This window comes from Cucumis sativus, chromosome 5 (genome assembly GCF_000004075.3).
Source record: "Cucumis sativus cultivar 9930 chromosome 5, Cucumber_9930_V3, whole genome shotgun sequence".
Taxonomy (NCBI): Eukaryota; Viridiplantae; Streptophyta; class Magnoliopsida; order Cucurbitales; family Cucurbitaceae; genus Cucumis; species Cucumis sativus.
In genome coordinates this window covers 22,858,747-22,883,449 of record NC_026659.2, presented here as the reverse complement: position 1 = coordinate 22,883,449, position 24,703 = coordinate 22,858,747, and the positions used below count along the sequence as shown (strand labels likewise).

The 24,703-nt window shown below is 39.3% G+C and overlaps 1 protein-coding gene across 12 annotated transcripts in view; it reads left to right on the top strand.

Annotated features, from left to right (window-relative positions):
- LOC101209319 (phosphoinositide phosphatase SAC4) overlaps window positions 1-24,703 on the top strand; it is a 91,954-nt gene that overhangs the window by 15,547 nt on the left and 51,704 nt on the right. For all 12 annotated transcript variants that reach the window (XR_004216451.1, XR_004216452.1, XR_004216454.1 and 9 more), the window contains exons 7-11: window positions 21-118; window positions 308-441; window positions 600-704; window positions 8,186-8,549; window positions 24,379-24,500. Coding sequence is in view for 7 of the 12 variants with exons in the window: in XM_031885086.1 (XP_031740946.1) it covers window positions 21-118; window positions 308-441; window positions 600-704; window positions 8,186-8,549; window positions 24,379-24,500 (823 nt within the window). In the remaining 5 variants the exon portion in view is untranslated. The remainder of the gene's footprint in view (window positions 1-20; window positions 119-307; window positions 442-599; window positions 705-8,185; window positions 8,550-24,378; window positions 24,501-24,703) is intronic.

The following is a 24,703-nucleotide window of genomic DNA, read 5'->3' as shown; positions in this document are numbered from 1 at the left end:
CCCAATTTTTGTTTTTCCAGTGTCAAAGAAGGATCAAAATTATGAAGCAACGAGACTTCATTTTGAAAATCTTGCTAAAAGATATGGAAACCCCATAATTATATTGAACTTGATAAAGGTACTTAGTTTAAATTATTCTTTTTATACTTTAATAGTACTTGCAATAATTGTTTAACATTCAACAGATGGAGGATGTATCACGCTGTGTTATGGTCCTATACTAGAGCGCCTGTTGATGTTTTCAGATTCATGCTTTTATTGAATTAATAATCAGTCTGAAGTTATATTTGGCTTTTCATGAAAACAGACACGTGAGAAGAAGCCACGAGAATCTATTCTTCGTGCTGAGTTTGCTAATGCTATTGACTTCATTAATAATGATTTATCTGAGGAGAACCGTCTTAGGTTTCTTCATTGGGATCTACACAAGCATGCTCGGAGGTCTGTGTCTTGTGACATGAGTTTTGGGAACTTGTCTAGAACTTTTGGTTGTTTGTTACTTGTGACGTATTCTGTTTGGTTTCCTGTCGTTACGTATTCCTGTCGTTAAGTTTTTGTCGTTAAGTCTTTGGTTTTAATATTGTTCTTTCAACTTTCAGTAAAGCTACAAATGTTTTACTGCTTCTGGGGAAAGTGGCTTCTTTTGCATTGACACTTACGGGATTCTTTTATTGTCAAGTTACTCCAGCTTTAAGATCTGAAAGGTACTTAATTATCCTGTCATTTTTGTATGTATATTCATTTTTAGATTCAATTACTTTCTTGGCCATTTATATGATGGAATTGTATGTGTGAAATTAAACTTGAACACATCAAATATCTTATCCTCATATCAACAGAATCCAGCTATGGGTGATCATTGGTTGGGCGGGATTGGTTTTGGATAAAAACCGCTGCCGACCACCGACAACTCAATGCTTATTGGTCTATTATGATGGTTTATGGAGGTGCTGAAGATGTTGGCCATCCTATCACATGGGCTAGGCGGGGGGTTTTGTTGGTTTCGTATTTCCGGTGAAATGTGAGAAAAAAAAGTGAAGAAAGGAAACAAGAAAATGAAGAATAAAGAAGATAGAGAGAAATTGACAAATGGAGAAAGAAAAAAGTACGAAGAGGAAAATAAGAGAGAAAAGAAGGGAAGAAAACAAAACAATGGACTGAGAAAAAAATGAAGCAAAAATGGAGGAGAAATAGTGTAATAAAAAAAGAATAAGAAATGAAAGAAATTATGTAGGTAATGTGAGAGGAGAAAGAGGGAAATTGGAAATTAGATGTTAGGGAGAAGATAAATGCTCTAAAACATATTGAAACTTGGGAAATACAGTTGCCTAAAACTAAGAAACCTGCGGGTGGTATATGGGTGTTTACCATAAAATGTTATGCTGATGAAAGTGAAAGATACATGGCAAGAATGATAGCTGAAGGATTCACCCAGATATATGGAATTGATTATCAGAAAACATTTGCTCCTGTTGCTAAAATTAACTCCATTAGAGTTTTTTTTTTTCTTTGTCTTGAGTTAATTTAAATTGGCTGCTATACCAACTTGATGTGAAAAATGCCTTTTGAATGGTGATCTTGTGAGCTTACCATTTTATGCTGTTTTATAGTTTTTGTTTCCATGTAGATTGTTTCTCTGTAATTCCTGAAAGGAAACAACTGAAGTATTATGTACTTTATCATTTTTGTTTATTTGTTTGGAGATGATGAGGGCACTAAGATGTGTAAATAACCTCATTAAGATGCTTGGCTGCGTCCATTGACCCTTAGGTCTTTTCTTTTATGTTTTTTGTCTAATCCTCTTGTACTTTGAGCATTAGTCTCATTTTTATTGATGAAGAATCTGTTAGACCACCAATTATACATACGTATGTGAGGAGGGGCAGAAATGAGAATTCACCAGCTAATAATAAGAAAGAATGATGGGGAAGGAGAACATGCTGAATGGGCCCCACTGGGTGGAATTTTAGGAGAACTATAAATAGGAAATGTTGTAATAGGCTGGGTAGGTTTTATTTTGGGAATCTTCTTTAGGAGGGCAGGCTGCTGCAGCCGCAAGAGGGTAGTATCCTTGTAAAGAGAGCTGGTATGTTTTTTCTGGGTATTTCTTTCTTTCGTTATCGTTTATCTTGTTGCTTGTGATATTTTGGCTTATATATAAATAAAAGATAGCAGAGTACCGACTCTGTTTAGCCACTGTTGGGTCTTTTATTAGTTATTTGTGTTTGGGAGCCTAACATTTGGTATCAGAGCCATAAAACTGGGGGTGGTCACGCGACTCATGGCACAGCGACAGATTGAGGAAAGGGTGGAGGGAACAGAGAAGGAAATTATGGGTATGAAGGAAATGTTAATGGAGATGAAGAAAACAATGGAAAGAATGGCGGATGAGTTACGGGAGAGTTCTAACTACAAAAAAAAAAAAAGATGAGTCGGGAACATCTGATGGTTCGGTCATGAAGCTCAAAGGAAAAATAGAAGAACCCGAGCTTACAATCGATACGAATCAGAACATAATCGATCGAAGTAAGTACAAGAAGTTGGAAATGCCTATGTTCTTGGGCGAAAACCTGGAATCCTGGGTGTACAGGGCCGAGCACTTCTTCGAAATCAACAATCTACCCGAAAATGAGAAGATCAAAGTGGTTGTGGTCAGTTTTGGGCAAGATGAAGTGGATTGGTACCGATGGACACATAATAGGAAAAGGGTAGAGTCGTGGGAAGATTTAAAAGGAAGGATGTTCGAATTCTTCAAAGATTCTGGGCAGAAAAGTTTAGTAGCACGGTTGATCAGATCCAACAAGATGGTTCTTACAGTGACTATGTGAAAAAGTTTGTCAACTACTCGGCACCTTTACCCCACATGGAGGAGAGTGTATTAAGAGACGCCTTTCTGACCGGGTTGGAACCAAATCTTCAGGCAGAAGTGGTCAGCAGATATCCACAGACGTTGGAAGATTGCATGAGAGAGGCTCAATTGGTTAATGATCGTAACATGACGTTGACAATGACAAAGGCAGAAGGGAAAATGATAGAATACAAGAAAGGAGAAGGGTCTGTGGGCAAAGCTCAAGAGGGAATGGAGAAAGGGGTAGTAAGGAAGACTGACTTCCCAATGAAGCAAGTGAGGATACCCATCGAAGGTAATTACCAAAGGAGTGAACCACCCGTTAAACGCCTATCAGATGCTGAGTTTAGATCCAGACTTGACAAAGGGCTGTGTTTCAAGTGTAATGAGAAGTATTCCCCGGGGCATAGATGTAGAATGAAGGAAAAAAGGGAACTAATGTTATTCATCATGAATGAGGAAGAAGGGAATGAAGAGGAGAACATGATAAAGGAAAACACAGAGGCAGTGTTGGAATTAAATAACTTGGATCTTAACAAGGAGAAGGAGATCGAATTAAACACCATTACTGGGCTGACCTCAAAGGGTACTACAAAACTAAGGGGTGAAATAAAAGGAAGAGAAGTAGTGGTGCTGATCGATAGTGGAGCCACCCACAACTTTGTGCACTATAAGATCATAGAAGAAATGAAGATACCGATCGAGGCAGACACCACCTTTGCAGTAACAATTGGGGACGGGACTTGTTGTAAAGGGAGAGGATTATGTAAGAGGCTGGAAGTGAAACTACAGGGGATCACAGTAGTGGCAGATTTTTTGATAATCGAGATGGGAAATGTAGATGCAATCCTAGGAATGCAGTGGTTAGACACCACAGGCACTATGAAAATACATTGGCCGTCACTGACCATGTCCTTTTGGGTCGGAAGAAAGCAAATTGAACTAAAAGGGGACCCTTCCCTCATCTGAGCAGAATGCTCCTTGAAGACGATTGAAAAAACCTGGGAGAAGGAAGATCAAGGGTTTTTATTATCACTAGTCAACTATGAGATTGAAGAGAATGAAAATGGAATTGAGGAACTGACTAAAAAAGGGGATGAAGAAGACACTCCCATGATCAGAACGCTGTTGCAACAGTATACCGATCTATTTGAAGATCCAAAGGGGTTACCACCTAAGAGAGCAATAGACCACCGCATCATGGTAATGCCGAATCAACAACCAATTAATGTACGACCATATAAATATGGACACGTGCAAAAAGAAGAGATTGAGAAGTTGGTGGTGGAAATGCTACAAGCAGGAGTGATCAGGCCCAGCCGTAGTCCTTATTCCAGTCGTCTTGTTAGTTAAGAAAAAGGATGGGGGATGGCGTTTTTGTGTGGACTACAGAAAGCTAAATCAGGTGACCACTTCAGATAAATTCCCCATTCTAGTAATAGAGGAGCTGCTGGATGAATTACATGGAGCCACGGTATTCTCGAAGTTGGATCTAAAATCGGGGTATCACCAAATATGTATGGAGGAAGACATTGAAAAAACAGCGTTTAGAACACACGAGGGACACTATGAATTTGTTGTGATACCTTTCGGTCTCACCAATGCGCCAGCCACCTTTCAATCCTTGATGAACCAGGTATTCAAACCCTTCTTAAGACGCTGTGTATTGGTTTTTTGACGATATTTTAGTGTATAGCATTGATCTGTCGGAATATGCGAAACATTTGGGTATGGTCTTTGGTGTCATGAGGGATAATCAATTGTTCGCGAATAAGAAAGAGTGCGTAATAGCACTCTCAAATCCAATACTTAGGACACATGATCTCCAGTAAAGGTGTAGAAGCGGATGAAGAGAAAATTAAGGATATGACAAACTGGCCTCAACCCAAGGATGTGACCAGATTGCGAGGATTCTTAGGCTTGACCTGCTACTATAGGAGATTTTCTAGGGATATGGCGAAATTGCCGCCCCACTAACTAAACTCCAGAAGAACTCCTTCTGGAATGAAGACGCCTCTGCAGCTTTTGAAAAATTAAAGATAGCCATGACTACCATCCCCGTTCTAGCGTTGCCTAACTGGAATCTATCGTTTATTATTGAAACAGACACATCGGGCATAGGGTTGGGGGCGGTACTATCTCAAAATGGGCATCCCATAGCCATCTTCAGCCAAAAATTATCCAGCAGAGCACAATCCAAATCGGTTTATGAAAGAGAACTCATGGCTGTCGTACTGTCCGTGTAGAAATGGAGGCATTACCTCCTTGGGAGGAAATTTACAATTATATCAGATCAGAAAGCACTCAAGTTTCTGCTGGAACAGAGGGAGGTACAACTGCAGTTCCAAAAGTGGTTAACCAAACTACTAGGATATGATTTCGAGATACTATATCAACCGGGGCTACAAAACAAGGCAGCAGATGCACTCTGTAGAATCGAACAACCAATGGAAATGAATTCGATGTCCACGGTACGAATTGTGAATATGGAAATAGTGAATCGGGAAGTGCTGCAAGATACAGAACTCCAAAGAATTAGGGAGGAGTTACAACATGGTTCCGAGAAAGGGAGTAAATACCGTTTGGAGAATGGGAAACTTCTTTACAAGAACAGAGTTGTGCTTTCCAGAAATTCTTCATTGATACCGACGTTGATGCATACTTTCCATGATTCCCTTCTAGGAGGGCATTCAGGGTTCCTAAGAACCTATAAAAGAATGAGCGGAGAGCTGTATTGGAAAGGAATGAAAACAGGCATCAAGAAATACGTCGAGCAATGTGAGGTATGTCAAAGGAACAAATATGAAGCCACAAAACCAGCAGGGGTACTTCAACCAATACCCTTTCCGAAAGCCATATTGGAGGAGTGGTCCATGGATTTCATAGAAGGATTGCCAAAAGCGGGAGGAATGAACGTGATCATGGTCATTGTGGACAGATTAAGCAAGTATGCTCATTTCGTTACCATGGAACACCCATTCACAGCTAAAACAGGTAGCCAAAGTGTTTGTTGAAAGAGTGGTCAGCCAACATGGAATACCTAAATCATTAATATCCGACAGGGATAAAATCTTCATTAGTCATTTTTGGAAAGAATTGTTTGCATCCATGGGAACTAAATTGAAAAGAAGTACCGCTTTTTACCCCCAAACCGATAGATAGACTGAAAGAGTCAATCAGTGTGTGGAGACATATCTAAGATGCTTTTGCAACGCGCAACCGCACAAGTGGGATAAGTTTATTCCATGGGCTGAGTTGTGGTATAATACAACATTCCACTCCTCCACGAGATCCAGCCCTTTCCAAACGGTGTATGGAAGACAACCCCCCCCCCCCATTTCTTATGGGAATAGAAAAACTCCGAACAATGAAGTAGAGTTAATATTAAAAGAAAGGGACTTAGCATTGAATGCTCTGAAGGAGAATCTGACTGGGGCACAAAATCGTATGAAGAAAATGGCAGACACAAAAAGAAGGGAACTGAAATTCAGAATAGGAGATGAAGTATACTTGAAACTCCGTCCTTATAGGCAACGCTCGTTAGCTCGCAAAAGATGTGAAAAACTGGCCCCTAGATTTTATGGACCATATCCAATCATTGAAGAAATAGGAGAAGTAGCATACAGGCTTCAACTCCCCCCGGAAGCAATTATTCACAATGTTTTTCGCATCTCCCAACTAAAACTCAAGCTGGGAAATCAACAAGTGGTCCAGCAACAACATCCTATATTGACAGAGGACTTTGAGCTACAGTTATGGCTTGAGACGGTATTGGGAATCTGTTGGAATAAGGAGCTGGAAGCGAATAAATGGTTAGTCAAATGGAAGAATCTACCTGAATCAGAAGCTACCTGGAAAGCTGTATACCAGATGAATCAACAATTCCCCACATTCCACCTTGAGGACAAGGTGAATCTGGAATCGAAAGGTATTGTTAGACCACCAATTATACATACGTATTTGAGGAGGGGCAGAAATGAGAATTCACCAGCTAATAATAAGAAAGAATGATGGGGAAGGAGCACGTGCTGAATGGGCCACTGGGTGGAATTTTAGGAGAACTATAAATAGGAAATGTTGTAATAGGCTGGGTAGGTTTTATTTTGGGAATCTTCTTTAGGAGGGCAGGCTGCTGTAGCCGCAAGAGGGTAGTATCCTTCTTGTAAAGAGAGCTGGTATGTTTTTCTGGGTATTTCTTTCTTTCGTTATCGTTTATCTTGTTGCTTGTGATATTTTGGCTTATATATAAATAAAAAATAGCAGAGTACTGACTCTGTTTAGCCACTGTTGGGTCTTTTATTAGTTATTTGTGTTTGGGAGCCTGACAGAATCTTGTTTCCTTTAAAAGATAAAGTTCTCAATTAGCTATAATAAATACTATTTTATCATTCCCATTTTCTACGGTATTTACTATTTGCTACAATTTTTACTATTTTACATTCATCATTTTTATTTTTTTCTACAATGTTTGCTATTTCCTTCTACACTGTTTACCACTTCCTTCTCGAACTAAAACAATTTACACCTGAAACACATACTATCATAATCCAAACTAAAATAATCTACATACAAAACACAAATTATTATAACTCAAATATAATAACCTAGGACTATAATAACCCATTTGTTGCTCCAAACGCCCATGCCTTCTTAGTGATTTGAGCTGATTATATTAGATATTTTTACACTGTACGTAGTTCATGGCCCTTTCTTCTGTCTGATTATATACCGTACATGTCCACTAGGTCTCACCTATTTATCCAAAACTAATATCTATATGGATTTGGCCAAAGTGATGGCTGGTTAGCTATTAAGCATGGGTAGAACACAACACAATATTCTTTTAAAACACAAGAACAGATTTATTGAAATGATTTTTTAAAAAATATACATCATTTTTACACCAAAAGAAGGTTTAAAGCAAACATGTTGATGCATTTAGATGTTTAAAAACTTAGCTTGATGCATTTCACCCTAAGAATTTATGATTACTGCCCAAATATATGCCTTTTTAATCTCTACTTGACCAATATTTCATCATGTCTAACAAATTTGTTGCATTAACAAGTGTCTTATATGTGTCAAACAAGTGTTAGAGTGCTTGACATGAACACGCTAGCCAAACTTAGGTGTCTGTGCTTCTTAGTTGGTTACTATGCATATTCACATTTTTTTTTCCATGGTTATGTTTCTGAGCTGATGTCTCCCTCTCAATGTAAGAATGAACGATAGATTTTAGCCAAGGAGTACAGTCTGGTTGGCAATGGTGTCACTTTTCTGGTAGCATGTTTCTTGACTCTTCCCGACAATAAACTTTATATGCAAACTTTCTTTCAGGAGTGAAGGAAATTGTAGCATATCTTCTCAGTTACATTCAAACAATGATGTCGAAGATGCTGCTAGCATGGAAAAGCAAATAAGTGCGGACAACCTTGCTTCTAATGGGAATTACATTATTAAGCAGTCGTTATTCCAGAGTGGGGTGCTCAGGACCAATTGCATAGACTGCCTCGACCGTACAAATGTTGCACAATATGCATACGGGTTTGCTGCTCTTGGACACCAGCTTCATGCCTTGGAAATTTTAGATTCCCCCAAAATCCATCTTGATGCCCCTTTAGCTGATGAGTTGATGGCATTTTATGAGAGAATGGGTGACACACTCGCACACCAGTATGGTGGCTCAGCAGCCCACAATAAGGTACGCCCAATATCTTCCAAAGTGCTTCCATTGTGGGAAATGTAATTCAATCTTTAGTTAACATTGTTATTATTATTTTAATTTGATATTAATATGATAATTTAATCATTGACGTTATAGATAAAATTCTATTGACCAAACAAGAATAATGGAGTAGATATTGAAAAACAAACTCACACAATTTGTTTGAGGAGAGAGTATCTTGCTCCCTTTAAGAAGATTCAAGCTTTTTGTAGCGTCTACTATATTTATTTATATAAACTGCCGATGTAGCAAATATGCTCAGAAATGTCTCCCCCCATGATATAATAACTCAATTGAATGTAGTGTAGCTCAAACCATCTTGTATTTGCTCCAATCAGACTTCTGTAAGATCCCCTATTATTTATACGTACAAGAGGAGGGGTAAAAAGGTAAATGAACAAGCATTTAATGATGGAGGAATAATCTGAAAAAGTTTGTGCAGGTGGGACTCGCGGGGAGGAAGATAGGAGAGCTATATATAAACCTTTATTGGGTTTAGGGTAGCTAGGTTATTTTATCTTCCATCTTTTGGTTGTAAAGGCTGCTGTAGCAAGTTTCTCAGCTCATTGTCAGGAGGCTGATATGTTTTTCTTGTTGTTTGTTCTTTTCGTTATCGTCATCTTTGGATTTGTTATCACATTTTTGGTTATGTCTATATATAAATCAGCAGAGTACTGTCTCAGTTTCTGCCATTAAGTTGGGATATTTTAGATTATTCTTGTTAGTATCCTAACAACTGGTATCAGAGCCATGAAACTGGAGGTTTTTACACTCGCAATGGCTCAATGATAGATGGAAGAAAAACTAAGATTTCCCTATCCTCCACTAATTCTTTCCATTTTACCATCCCTTTCATCTTCATGGTTCCCTTTGAAGAAAATCCAGTAATCGTTTTTAGCTCAATTTCAGTTCCTTCTATGATATCCAAGTGCATAGAAGATTGAACTAAAGCTGAATGATAGGGGGGCCACACACAACTTTATACACCAGAATTAGTGGAGGATAGGGAAATCTTAGTTGTGAAGGGTACTGAGTTTGGGGTTCACTATTGGCAATGGCACGCGTTGTAAAGGAAAGGGGTTGTGTAAGAGGGTTGAACTAAAGCTGAATGAGATGATTATTGGAGTATTTAGAGTATTTATAGGAGATATTATTATGTCGATTCTTTCCTTAAGTTTATTCCTCATTTAGTATATTTAGTCTTGTACTTTTGCTAAATGATCAATGAAATAAAGATTTATTCCATAAAAGCAACATGGTATCAGAGCTCTAGGTTTCTTTTGTCTCATTGAATCTAGCCCCCACATCCACGTTCGATGTCTGCCTCCATTGATCATTCGTCGACAGAGGTCGAGCCATCCCCCATTAGCCGTCTCCGCCGCTGCCCCTTAGATCTCCAAATCTACCACCATCGCCGCACCTTAATTCCCTTTGCCGCTCAAATCTGCCACCATCCAAATCCCAGTCGTCTTCTTCGTTTTCACCACCATCTGCCCCCGATTCATTTTTTGTTTAGTTCTGCTCAGCCTCTCAGCTCTGATAAGTTCACTTTTTGTTCTGTTCACCTCCAGATTTTGAATTCGTTCAGTCTGATTCCAACCTGCTCTGATTTAGTTTCCGCATCTGGTTCTGATTTGCTCCACTATCGACCAGTTTCAGTTCAGATTTGTCATGCACAGCTCCGGTTTCCATCTGCTCTGTCCCACAGATCCAGTCTCGTTTGAAGATCTGTTCAGCTCGTCTTTGTTTGATTTCGATCCGTCCACTCCAGATCCAGCCAACCTTCCCCTCATGCCTTACTTTGCGTTCTGCCATCTCCCTATCAATCCCAAGAGTTCTTGTTTTGTTCTTTGTAGGTTCTTTTATAGATCTCTATAGAGGATCTATGTTTCTATCCCAGAAGTTCTTTGTTTTGTTCTTCGTGGATTTTTTTTAGCCTAGAAGTTCTTTGTGTTTGTTCTCTGTGGGCTTCTGATCTACTGATTTGTTTCTGATGTAATTCAAAGTTGGATTGATTTCTCAAAAGAATTCTCTGCCATATTTCAGGCTAGGAGACTGTTATATATTGATATCTCAAGGTTAGTTACAAGGTTGTTTTATTTAGTTAGTTACAAGACTGTTTTAGGAAGTTAGTTACAGCTGTATTTCTAATTAGTTAGGGATTTTTACTAACTAACTAGCTATAGTTTACATCATTCCACCCCCCTAAGGATGGACTCGTCCCAGGGTCCATCAGTCAGCAAGCCTGAAGCGATCTGGTGCATGGTATGGCTTTAGGTCAGCAACATTGAAGACTGGGTGTATGTGTATGTCTTGTGGTAGATCGATCTTGAAGGCATTATCTCCGTATTTCTCTAATATATGGAATGGTCCAATTTGTCTGTCTTTCAGCTTGTTGTAGGTGCCAGTAGGAAATCTGCTCTTTTTTAGGTGTACCATTACTAGATCTCCTTTGTTGAAGTGGGCTTGTCTTCTTTTTTTATCTGCTGCCTTTTTGTAGGAGTCTGTTGTCTGTATAAGATGATCATGGACTTCCTTGTGTAGTTTTTTGATGTTTTCTGCCATGCATTCTGCTTCGTTGTTGAGATCCAGGGTTGTAGGGAGTGTAGTGAGATCAAAGGTTAATCGTGGTAGTTTGGTATAAACTACTTCGAAGGGGGACTTTCCTGTTGATCTGTTCTTCATATTATTGAAGGCGAATTCAGCTTGAGCCAATGCTAGATCCCATTGTTTTGGTTTTGACCCGCTAAGGCAGCGTAGCAGATTACCGAGGGTCCTGTTTGTTACTTCAGTTTGTCCATCTGTCTGTGGGTGGGCTGTGGTGCTGAATTTCAGTGTTGTGTCAAACTTCTTCCACAGTGTTCGCCAAAAGTGACTCAGGAACTTGACATCTCTGTCTGATACTATGCTTTTAGGTACTCCATGAAGTCGTACTACTTCTCTAAAGAAGAGGTTGGCTATGTAGATTGCATCATTTGTCTTTTTGCATGCTACGAAATGTGTCATTTTGCTGAATCTGCTACTATGACCATTATTGAGTCAAATTGTCTTTGTGTTTTTGGTAATCCAACCACAAAGTCAATTGATAAATCTTCCCATATTGAGGTCGGGATGGGTAGTGGCGAGTATAATCCTGCATTCGTGCTGGAGCCTTTGGTTCTTTGGCAGATGGGGCATCTCTTTACGAAATTATTGGAGTCTTTTCTTATTTGCGGCCAATAGTATCGTTTGGAAGTGATCTCCAATGTCTTATTCTGTCCGAAATGTCCAGCTAGCCCTCCAGAATGTGCTTCTTTTATTAAGGCTTCACGTAGTGAGGTGTGCGGGATGCATAACTGTTCTCCTTTAAATAGATATCCCTCAACAATGTGGTAGTCATCAGCGTCTAAGAAGTTGGAGCATTTGTACCAGATATCCTTTAAGTCAATATCTTCTTCGTATAAGTCGGGTAAATGTTTGAATGCTATGATTTCCGAAGACAGTAGTGTGAGTAGGGAGCCTTTTCTGCTTAGAGCATCGGCCACCTTGTTCTCTTTGCCTGATTGGTGTTTGATCACGAAGTCAAACCTTTGAAGGAAGGATATCCAGCGTGCGTGCATCCTACTGATATTCTTTTGAGCTTGAAGGTATTTTAGCGAGAAATGGTCAGTTAGGAGTACAAATTCTTTAGAAAGCAGGTAGTGTTCCCATTGTTTTAGTGCTCGGACAAGGGCATACAGCTCTTGTTCGTATGTGCTCCAGGTCTGTCTTGAGGTGCTGAGTTTTTCACTGAAGTATTCGATAGGATGTCCTTGTTGAACTAGGACAGCTCCAATCCCTGTGCAGCATGCATCAACTGCTACTTCAAAAGGTGAAGAGAAGTCTGGTAATTTAAGGATAGGGCTGGATGTTAGCTTCTTTTTGATATCTTCAAAGCTTTCTTGTTGTAATGGGGTCCATTTGAAGTTTCCTTTCTTTAGACAGTCAGTTAGGGGTGCGGCTAAAGAGCTGAAGTTTCTGATGAATTTCCTGTAAAACGAAGCCAGGCCGAGGAAGGCTTGTATTTCTTTAATGGAGGCAGGAGTCGGCCATGTATGGATGGCTTCGATTTTCTTTGGTTCCATGCTTATGCTTCCTTGTTTGATTATAAAGCCGAGGAATGCAATTTCTTTTTTCATAAACATGCTTTTCTTAATATTTATGTAGAGTTCTGCCTCTGTTAAGACTTGGAACAGCTTCCTTAGGTGTAGTAAATGCTCATCATTGTTTGTGCTGTAAACAAGTATGTCATCGAAGTAAACTACTATGAATTTGTTGAGAAATGGGTGAAGTACCTGGTTCATCAATCTCATGAAGGTGCTAGGTGCATTAGAAAGGCCGAATGGCATGACCATCCATTCAAATAATCCTTCGTTTGTCTTGAAGGTTGTCTTCCATTCGTCGCCAGGTCTTACCCGTATTTGATGATAGCCACTTTTTAAGTCAATCTTCGAAAAAATACTGGCTTTACCGAGTTGATCTAGCAGGTCACTAATCCTTGGAATGGGAAATCTATACTTTACCGTGATACGGTTGATGGCTCTGCTGTCAACGCACATTCTCCAGCTTCCATCTTTCTTTGGCGTGAGAAGTGCTGGTACTGCACATGGGCTGAGGCTCGGTTTGATGTGCCTTTCTTTAGTAATTCCTCAATATGATCATGAAGTATTTTGTACTCTTGGGGGCTCATCCTGTAGTGAGCCAAATTTGGTAGTGATGCTCCCGGAATCAAGTCTATGTGGTGCTGTATGTTTCGAAGGGGTGGGAGTCCCTTCGGTTCTTCCTTTATATGTGGGAACTCATGAAGGAGCTGCTGTAATTTGGGTTCTATGTCTTCAACCTGTTTTTCTTTGGTTTTTTCAATAACAACCAGTCCTAGGATGTCTTGTTCCCTTTCTTTAAGCATATTTTTCCCACTAACAGTGATGAATAACTGTTTCTCACCTCTTACTCCTTCGTTAATCTTTTTTGTTATAGGGAGTAAAACTACCTTTCTTCCCATCCATTGAAACTCATATGTATTTTCTCTCCCTTTGTGTAATGATTGAGTATCATACTGCCAAGGTCTTCCTAGTAGGAGATGACATACATCCATCTCAATGACATCACAAACAATTTGGTCTTTGTAGGCGTTTCCAATGGAGAGAGGGACTGTACAGATTTCGCTGACCGTGGCTTCTCCTCCTTTTCTTACCCAACCTATCTTGTAAGGGTTTGGATGTGCTTCAGCCTTTAGATTCAAGACTGTTACTAATTTCTTTGCTACGAAGTTTTCACTGCTGCCGTTGTCTATGATTACATCACATACTCTTCCACTTATGGTGCATCTTGTCTTGAAAAGACAGTGGCGTTGCAGGTTCTTTTCTTCCTTGGGCGTAATTAGTAACCGTTAGATAACACAAGAGACCCTTTCCCCATCATCTGCTTCAATCAGTTCAGTTTCTTCTTCTGCTTCTATACTGTCTTCACTCGTCTGTCCTCCTTCTTCGGCTATTGCAATGGTTTTTCTTTGCGGACAGTTGTTGGACAGGTGGCCAGTTTGGCCACATCGGAAGCATTTTCCTAATGACGGGCGGGAGTAGCTGTTCTAACTACTAGGTTTGAACGTTTGTTCTTTCTTTCTTTCAACGACTACTTCTTGATTATCAATTTCTTTCCCTTTTGCTTTTGTTGAGGTTGACGGTTGGTCGTTTGTTTTGCTTTTTGTCGAAGTTGTTTCCCATGCTGATCTTCTATTTAGGTTCTTGGATCGAATTGCAATCATCTCCTCCACTGTTTCTGCAAATGATATTGCTTCAGACAGGAAACGGAATGGTTGTAGTCTGACCTTTTCCTTGATGTCGAATCGGAGGCCTCCCACAAATCTTGCAACCTGATGTTGTTCATTTTCGCTTAGGTTTGTTCTTGCACTCAGGCGGTGGAATTCTTCAATGTACTCAGCTACTGACCGGACACCTTGGCGGCAGTTTTGGTACTGATTGTATAAAGTTTGTTCGTAGTTTGGGGGTAAGAATCTTGCTTTCAGCAACTTTTTCATCTTTTCCCACGAGCGAACCGGTTGTTTTCCACATCTTTGTCTATTAATTTCTAACTGGTCCCACCAAGTTGATGCACCAGTCCTTAATTTTAAGGCTACTAGGTGGACTTTCTTGCGATCAGGCGTATCCATGTAGTTGAAGAAGTTTTCAGTACTCTTTATCCAGTCCAAGAATGCTTCTATATTTCGTTTGCCATCATACATGGGAAGGTCAATCTTCATCTTATAATCTTGGTATCCTCCTCTTCTGACCTCAATTCTTCGGTTATTTCTTCCTGCTCGTACATCATCGTTGAGGTTCCACATGTTTCCTTGTTCATCCCCGCTTGAAGAATCATCTTCTTGGGTTTCTTGCCAAGCTTCTTGATCTTCTTGAAAGTTTTCATCAAGCTGTTGCTGTATAGCGTAACCGGGTCTCCTTCTTTGAAGTCCTCGTGGATTGTTCATGTTTCTAAAGTATCCCCTTGCTCGCCGGCCTCTTGCTTCACCAAAACGTTGGTCGTTTTGGAAGTTAATTTCATTCCATGGTGGTGGTTGTGGGAATTCTTCTCTTCGGCTTAACAGTTCGACACTTTCCATCAATCTATCAAATTTGTTGTGGAGATCTCCCAAAGATTCCTCAACAGCCAGCAAGCGTACTGTTGATGTCTTTGGAGAGAGGGCGGTGATTTCCTCCGCTGCTTCTTGCACACGGTTTTCCCCCGTGGCAGGGTTGTTAACTCTTCGGCCAGCCATTCCGTCCAAGAATCGGGGCTGCTCTGATACCAATTTGATGTAATTCAAAGTTGGATTGATTTCTCAAAAGAATTCTCTGCCATATTTCAGGCTAGGAGACTGTTATATATTGATATCTCAAGGTTAGTTACAAGGTTGTTTTATTTAGTTAGTTACAAGACTGTTTTAGGAAGTTAGTTACAGTTGTATTTCTAATTAGTTAGGGATTTTTACTAACTAACTAGCTATAGTTTACATCAGTTTCTTTTCTTAGCAAACTCAATTTCGTGATTTGAACCTTGAGTTTGAGGGAGGGTATTGAAGTATTTAGAGTATTTTTAGGAGATATTATTCCGTCGATTCTTTCCTTAAGTTTATTCCTCATTTAGTATATTTAGTCTTGTACTTTTGCTAAATGATCAATGATATAAAGATTTATTCCATAAAAGCAACAGGGTTCACTATTGGCAATGGCACGCGTTGTAAAGGAAATGGGTTGTGTAAGAGGGTTGAACTAAAGCTGAATGAGATGATTATTGGAGCAGATTTCTTGGCTGTGGAGTTGGGAAGCGTGAATGTTGTGTTAGGAATGAAGTGGTTGGATACTATAGGAACTATGAAAGCTCATTGGCCCTCATTAACCATGACCTTTTGGGTGGGGGAAAAACAGATAATTCTAAAAGGAGATCCTGCTCTCATTAAAGTTGAGTGTTCCTTAAAGACGTTAGAAAAGACATGGGGGGGAAGAGGATTAAGGGTTCCTTCTTGGGTTTCAACACTATGAAATTGAAGGGGAAGATGAGTTTGAGGAGAAAGTAGGGATGAAGGGAGATGAGGAAGACCTGCCCATGATCAAGTCACTATTGAGACAATATGGGGATATCTTTAAGGCACCAAAAGGACTACCACCCAAGAGGGCCATTGATCATGGCATCCTGCATGCCTAAACAAAGACCGATGAATGTGCGGCCCTATAAGTATGGTCATGTTCAGAAAGAAGAGATTGAGAAGCTGGTGCTAGAGATGCTTCAAACAGGGGTAATTAGACCTAGTCATAGTCCCTACTTAAGCCCAACATTGCTAGTTAAGGAAAAAGATGAAGGGTGGAGGTTTTGCGTAGACTACAGGAAGCTGAACCAAGTGACCACTTCTGATAAATTTCTCATGGCAATTATAGAAGAATTGTTAGATGAACTACATGGAGCTATGATTTTTTTGAAGCTGGACCTGAAATCTGGATATCACCAAATCAGAATGAGGAAAGAGGACATTGAGGAGACAGCATTCAAAACGCACGAGGGCCATTACGAATTTCTTGTAATGCCTTTCGGTCTCATTAATGCCCCTGCTACCTTCCAATCCCTCATGAACCAGGTATTTAAACCTTTCTTAAGGCGTTGTTTGTTAGTTTTTTTGACAATATATTAGTTTATAGTGCTGATATCACTGAACACGACAAACACTTGGGAATTGTATTTCCTGTTTTGAGAGACAATCAACTATTTGCCAACAAAAGGAAATGTATGATAGCATACTCTAAGATTCAGTACCTAGGGCATCAAATTTCCAAAACGGGAGCAGAAGCTGATGAGGAGAAAATTAAAAGTATGATTAATTGGGCTCAACCGAAGGATGTAACAGGGCTGAGAGGATTCTTAAGCCTCACTGGGTACTATAGGAGATTCGTAAAGGATATGGAGAAATTGTTGCTCCGCTAACTAGGCTTTCACAGAAGAACTCTTTTTTTTTTTAAACGGATACAAGCTTCTTTATTAATAAAGGAAAATGAGACTCATGCTCAAAGTACAAGAGAATTATACAAAGAGCAAAACAAGAAAAGACAAAAACATCCAAACAAACTGCCCAAAAAAGATCTCGACCAATACAAGGGAAAACGACCAAAGCAAACAAACACAGAGAACAGGCTAAAAAGGCGAAAACCAACAAAAAAAAGAAGAAGTTAAAGCTGAACCAAAACGAAGAGATCTAGATACAAAGCATAACAAAATAACTCTCTCAAAAGGAAACCGTTTGGATCTAGAGACTAGCAAAAGATGCAGACGGTGATCTCTAAGCCATTTTGCCAAAGAAGTCCAAACCCAAAAGCGGAACAAAAGGTTGTACTTCCTTTACAACACGTCAACACACCATGTTGAATCTATAAAGACAGAGTTTGATGTTCCAATTGAAAACTCATCCCCCATGCGAGTAGAAGTATTACTCTTTTAAATGGAGTGAAGTAGCCTCTACAGCTTTTGAGAAACTTAAGTTAGCTATGACCACTATCCTTGTGTTGGCCTTGCTGGATTGGTTTCTCCCTTTTCTTGTTGAAACTGATGCTTCAGGAATGGGCTTAGGGGCTGTATTATCTCAAAACGGTCACCCAATTGCATTCTATAGTCAGAAGTTGTCACCAAAAGCTCAAACTAAATCCATATATGGAAGAGAGTTGATGGCTGTAGTAATTGCCGGGCAAAAATGGAGGCACTATCTCTTGGGCAGGAAATTTACTATCATTTCTGATCAGAAGGCTTTAAAATTCTTGCTGGAACAGAGGGAGGTACAACCAAACCACAGTTTCAAAAATGGTTGACTAAGCTCCTTGGTTATGATTTTGAAATCCTCTACCAACTGGGACTCCAAAATAAGGCAATGGATGCTTTATCAAGTATGGAACAACCACCTAAACTGAACTCTGACAACTCAAGGAATTGTTGACATAGACGTGGTCCGGAAGGAAGTAGAGAAAGACAAGGAAATCCAGCAAATCATTGACTGTCTAATGAAGAATCCCGAGGAATACAATAAATATCAATGGGAAAACGGAATATTGTTGTATAAAGGAAGGGTGGTCATCTCAAAAACTTCCTCACTCATACCTAATTTGTTGCACACCTTTCATGATTCAATCTTACAGGGTCACTCCAAATTCCTAAAAACCTACAAAAGAATGAGTGGAGAGTTGCATTGGCTAGGAATGAAGTTAGAGCTGAAGAGGTATGTAGAGCAGTGTGACACATGCCAAAGAAACAAGTTTGAAGCCACAAAACCAGTTGGAGTCTTACAGCCTATTCCCATTCTGGACAGAATTTCAGAAGACTGGTTGATGGACTTTATAGAAGGATTGCCTATGGTTGGGTGTCAATGTGATTATGGTAGTGGCTGACCGACTTAGTAAGTATGCCTAGTTTGTCACTCTAAAACATCCCTTCTTAGCTAAATAGGTGGCTGTTGTTTTTATTGATAGGGTAGTAGGGAAGCATGGCTTTCCGAAATCTATCATATCGGATTGAGATAAGATCTTCCTTAGTAGTTTTTGGAAGGAACTATTTGCAAAAATGGGAACAATATTGAAACGAAGCTTTGTGTTTCATCCTGAAACGAAAAACTGAAGGAGTGAATAGATGTTTAGAAACGTACTTGAGATACTTTTGCAATCAACAACCACATAGATGGGACAGATTCATTCCATGGGCTGAGCTATGGTACAACACTACTTTCCATGCTTCTACAAAAACCACTCCTTTCCAAGTTGTCTATTGTAGACCACCCTCTGATTATCCTATGGACATCAAAAGACCCCAAATAATGAAGTTGAATCAATGTTGTAGGAAAGAGACTTGGCTATTAATGCTTTGAAGGAAAATTATGCCTAGCTCATAATAGAATGAAGAAGATGGCTGACCTCTAAAGAAGAGCCCTTAAATTCAAGGAGGGAGATGAAGTATTCTTGAAATTGAGACCCTACAGACAGTGCTCGTTGGCTCGAAAGAGATGTGAAAAAATTGCACCCAAATACTACGAACCCTACAAGATCATTGAAGAAGTAGGTGAAGTAGCCAACCGTTTACCGTTGCCACCGAAAGCTACCATCCATAACATCTTCCACGTCTCAACTGAAACTGAAGTTAGGAAAGCAACATGAAGTACAACATCAATCTCCAGTTCTGACTGAAGAATTTGAATTGCAACTATGGGCTGAAACTGTGTGGGTATTCGCTGAAGTAGGGAATTAGGAGCAAATGAATGGCTTGTGAAATAGAAGGGATTACTCGAGAGTGAAGCTACTTGGGAGTTGGTGTACCATATGAACCAACAATTTCTGACTTTTCACCTTGAAGACAAGGTGAATTTAGAGCCCAAGGGTATTGTAAGACCCCTTATTATTCATACTTACAAGAGGAGTGGAAAAAGGTAAATGAACAGGCATTTAATGACGGAGGGAGAATCTGAAAAAAGTTTGTGCAGGTGGGACCTGCGGGGAGGAAAGATAGGAGAGCTATATAAAGACCTTTATACGGTTTAGGGTAGCTAGGTTATTTTATTTTCATCTTTTGTTTGTAAAGGCTGCTGTAGCCTGAAAGTTTCCTAGCTCATTGTGAGGAGGTTGGTATGTTTTTCTTGTTGTTTGTTCTTTTCGTTATCATCATTTGTTGACTTGTTATCACATTTTGGTTTATATATATAAATTAGCAGATTACTGTCTCCGTTTATGCCATTAAGTTTTGGATATTTTAGATTATTCTTGTTAGTATCCTAACAACTTCACATTGGACTTTTTTGTATTGGAAATTGTTGGAAAATAGGAGCTAGTGGAGTGTTTATAGCTCCGAGAGTTTGTGTAATTTATTATACCCTAGTTTTATTTCCCATTTTGTTAGGGCTTATTATAGCCTATATATATTCTTCCCTCTTGCAATCTTTTAATTATTAGAAAATAATAAGAGCGGCTTCTATCGTGGTTTTTTCTTTTTGTACTAGGGTCTTCCACGTATACCTTGTGTTCGTCTTCTTTTCTTCTTTTCAGGAGAAACAAAGACAGATGGAAGTTAAACGTTGTAGGGTCGATAACTTGTATTTCTGTATTTGGCACGATGATGGAGTTTTTCAAGTAAAAGATGTTCGCACATGGCTTATTTGGTTCATTGAAGCAATCTCAGATTTGAATCGAAGATTAGAGGACTCCTACATTTACAACAAAGAAAAGTTAGAAAATGGCAGGGTTGAAGTTTCGAAGTGCAAAAATAAAAACGTTTGGTTACAAACAGAAGATCATTCATTCATATTCCAATTGGTGAAGACAAACAGGGGTGGAGAACTTTTGTAAAATGCAATGCTTGGTAGATTTAAAGCAAGTTATGAACCATGGATGTATGGTTCCATTGCCTTCAGACAACGTCCGCCAATGTAATCCCATAGATTACGCTGTCGTTCGCACCGCCAACCACCTCTCACGCGCCACCCACGCACCGCTGTAGGACCTCCATGCGCCGTCGTCGGAGCTACACATGCCAGTCCATCCTCCTCAGAGAGCGCCGACCATCCCTTTTGTGCAAGCCTCTTCTTCATCCGCAGCCTATATTGCTCGCCACGCCTGGATTCATGTACTGCCACCTAATTTCGGTTGGCCACCACCGCTTCTGCCCTCAAATTTGTATGCCCTGCCACTCACCGACCATAGTTATCATACTGATGTTAAGAATCCTCAAATTCACTCAACATTTGAGGTTGGTGAATCTTCGGCGAATTCCAACCCTAACATGCAAGCTTCCTCTCCTCTTCAGGAATAGCCAACAACAATTGAAAGGGTTTCAATAACAGATTGCAGCAATTGAGACTAGCTTAGAGACGACATCCAACACTCCTATACCGATGTATTATGAGAATTTGGTAACCTCGTTCCCTACGACATCCTATTCTTATGTGGTTAATACAGTGGCATGGTCTACAAGATATCTTTCAGCGGAAAAGTTGAATGACCATAACTATTTCTCATGGTCTCAGTCAGTGATAATGGTCCTTGAAGGAAGACATAAATTTGATTTTCTGACAGGAAAAATACCTTATCGGGCGACCAACAGGAACAATATTGGAAGGGAGAGGACTCTTTTCTTCAATCCATATTGATCAATAGTATAGATCCCCGGATTGGCAAGTCATTACTGTATGCTGCAACAACCAAAGATATTTGTGACATTGCCCAAACACTCTACTCCAAACGTCAGAAGATCTCTCTCCTATGTACGCTAAGGAAACAGGTTCATGAATGCAGGCAAGGAACCATGATGTCACATCCTTTTTTAATAAGCTTTTTCTTATCTGGCAGGAAACGGACCTATGCAGAGAGCTAGTCTGGAGTAGTCCCAGTGATGGTTTGCACTACTCTATAATTGGAGGGAGTGACTGGATTTATGACTTTCTTGCTGGTCTTAATCCTAAGTTTGATGTAGTACGAGGGCAGATACTAGGCCAGAGATCGATTCTCTCCCTGATGAAAGTCTATTTTGAAATCCGTGTCGAGGAGGATTGCACAAGATCTATGAGTATTTTGGCAACTCCTACTACTGACTTTGTTGCTTTTAGTGCGAGATCCTTTACCAGTGGTAGTGAAAAGCACAATGGAAAACCAGTTTCTGTTTCTGAGCATTGGAAAAAACAATGACATACCAAAGAACAGTTTTGGAAGTTACATGGTTGTCCCCCAAGAGGCAAGAAACAAATGCCACTGGTACATTCTCGTGTCTTACATCTACAAACCCCCTTAAAGTGTCTGAAACAGTCATATCCTTGTACCTGCCTCATTTCTAATGTTCCTCTTCAGGTATTCAGATGCACAACCTATGTTCATAACCATGGCCCTAACCCATCCAAGTTTGCCCATCGAGCTCAAGCATATGTTTTTGTTGGTTACCCTCTGCATCAACGAGGCTATAAATACTTCCATCTGTCTTCTTGTAAGTGCTTTATCTCCATGGATGTTATCTTTCTTGAGAATCGTTCTTTCTTTCCTGTTAGCCTTCTTCAGGGGAGAGTAATAGTGAAGAGTCTAACTCTAACTTGGTGATATCCTTAGAGTCTTCTAGTCCTACTCTCGTTACCATATCAAGTCTGCTGCTTGCCCAGATCCTCACTACATAGTCTTAACTACGAACCAAATTCCTTAGAAAACCTACTCTAGGAGGAATCTTAGAAGGGAACTTGGGTCTCCTGCTAATCAACGGTCTCTAATCCAAGATTTTGATCCTTTACAAAATCAAGGTATGATTGATTCTATTGACTCACATATTGGCAGTAAAATGAGTGAAAGTGAGAGGTCCGAGACAACTATTCCTTGAAATATAGGTGGACAGGGTAATGTTGATACTGAGGTCATCAGGTGAACAGGGTAATGTTGATTTTCTCAAGTCTATTCTCTGAGATTATCTTGTTCATCATGAATCCTGTTATGGTTGAAAAAGGTATTGAAATCTATTAGAGTGGCTTACGGGAGAAATATTTTGGTGAATATTTTTAATACTTCTACTCGCCTGAGGGATGTGTTTTCAATTGGAACATCAAACTTTGTCTTTGAAGATGAACATGAGGTGTTGAGGTGTTGAAAAAGGAAGTACAACCTTTTGATGATGTGGATATTTTGAAAGATTTTTTTGTCCCTCTTCTAGGTTTTGGACTACTTTGGCATGATAGCGAAGTTAAAAACAGTATGTGGTTGCAAGAAGTAGTGCAAAAGCATAATTTAGAGCTTTAGCCCATGGTATTTGCGAGGGTATATGGATAAGAAGATTGTTGGAAGAATTGAGATTCACCAAGACAATGCCCATGCCCACAATCTAGTCCTTCATGACAGGACAAAACATATTGAAGTTTATAAACACTTCATAAAGGAAATGATTGATGCGGGAGTAATATGCATACACCATCTTCCGACAACTGAGCAAATTGCATATGTGTTAACTAAAGGCCTTCCAAAGTGGCAATTCAACAAATTGATTGTCAAGCTGCCAATGACTGATATCTTCAAACCATCTTGAGGGGGAGTGTTGATTATTTCCTTTTTTTGTATTATTTTGTTGTATTGGTTGTATTATATTTGCCAAATTTATTTTTCCTTGTTTGTAATGGGTTGTTCTTCTATTTAAGAAAACCCTTCTCTCTTTGTGAAATACAAGAAATATATTATTTTGGCACAATGTGATGTCTAATTTAGTTCAATTACGAGCTTAATCTATCCATGGTTTGTCTACTAAATCTCAAAAGTACCAAAACTCGTCGAAAGCATCTCTTTCATCATTAACATGTGCCCCTATTACAACCATTGCTACTTCAGGTACCATGAAGATACTCATTAAAGGTAGCTTATTGTGGATATCGTGAGGATGCTAAGGGGGTGTCAACCTAGATGAGATGCCCCAGTGCACCTCCTGATCTCTTAGGCTCTTTACTCTCTGCTTGTTGTATAGCCCTCTTGTACTTTGAGTAATAGTCTCACTAATATTTATAAAGAGACTTGTTTCCTTAAAAAAGAAAAAAGTATTTCACGACATAGCTTTCCTTTCCTTTGGTTGGTCCGTTTTGAATGCGCTCAGCTCTTTTGAAGCACTTTCTCGCTGAATCATCTCCATGCTGTCCAAAGGTTAATCCTTTCAGTACTTCTCATGTTGGGGTGCTTTTCTTTTTCCAGCATAGCATTCGTTATTGCATTGAATTTATTTATTTTTTGCTGTCTTGTGGTGAAGTGTTTTGGGCTAGATGTTGTTAGATGAGGCTAACATTTCAAAGAAAATAAGTAAAGCAAAAAAAAATATTTTATAGGGAATATTTCTTTCATAAAAAATGAAATATGCTAATGGAATTTAATGGTTAAGAATAGATGAAACAAGCTATGAAAATTGTAGAAGTCCAAAAATTGCCTTGGAATGTGCATTTAAAACATTATCGTCTTCAGAAATGTGACGGCTATTTCATTCTTGTTCACTGTTCAGGAAAAATGTTTGAATTTTAAGTGAATTTGATCGCTATTGTGCAATGAGATGATTGGTTTGATCTATTTCAGGAAGAGAATTTTTATATAATTTCTAGTAAGATAGAAATTATATTTAACCAGTTTTATTGTTCCTTGTTGAATTCATGACTCACTATGCTTCTGAAGAATCAGGGGTTTTTCCTTTTTGGCTCGAGGACTGGTTCTCGTTATCAAAACTGTAGAGGTATCATTTTCCATCTTTCTAAGTTTTCTGCTTCTTGGATGGCAAATAGATATTCTCTGAGAGAAGGGGACAGTGGAAAGCAGCAACACAGTCTCAGGAATTCTTCAGAACTCTTCAAAGATATTATAGCAATGCCTACATGGATTCAGAAAAACAAGATGCTATTAATTTGTAAGCTTACCTATATTCATTCTTCTGTATTTAAATTGGATAATGATCACGCAAGAGAAAAGGATTTTATCCTTGTAGATCTTTTCTCCCAAGCAATCACTGTTTCTTGTAGATTAAATTATGAATTATTGTGTATCTGATGTAATTCAAAGTTGGATTTGGATCCTTTCTTTTATTCAAGAATTCTAATATGCTATTCTCAA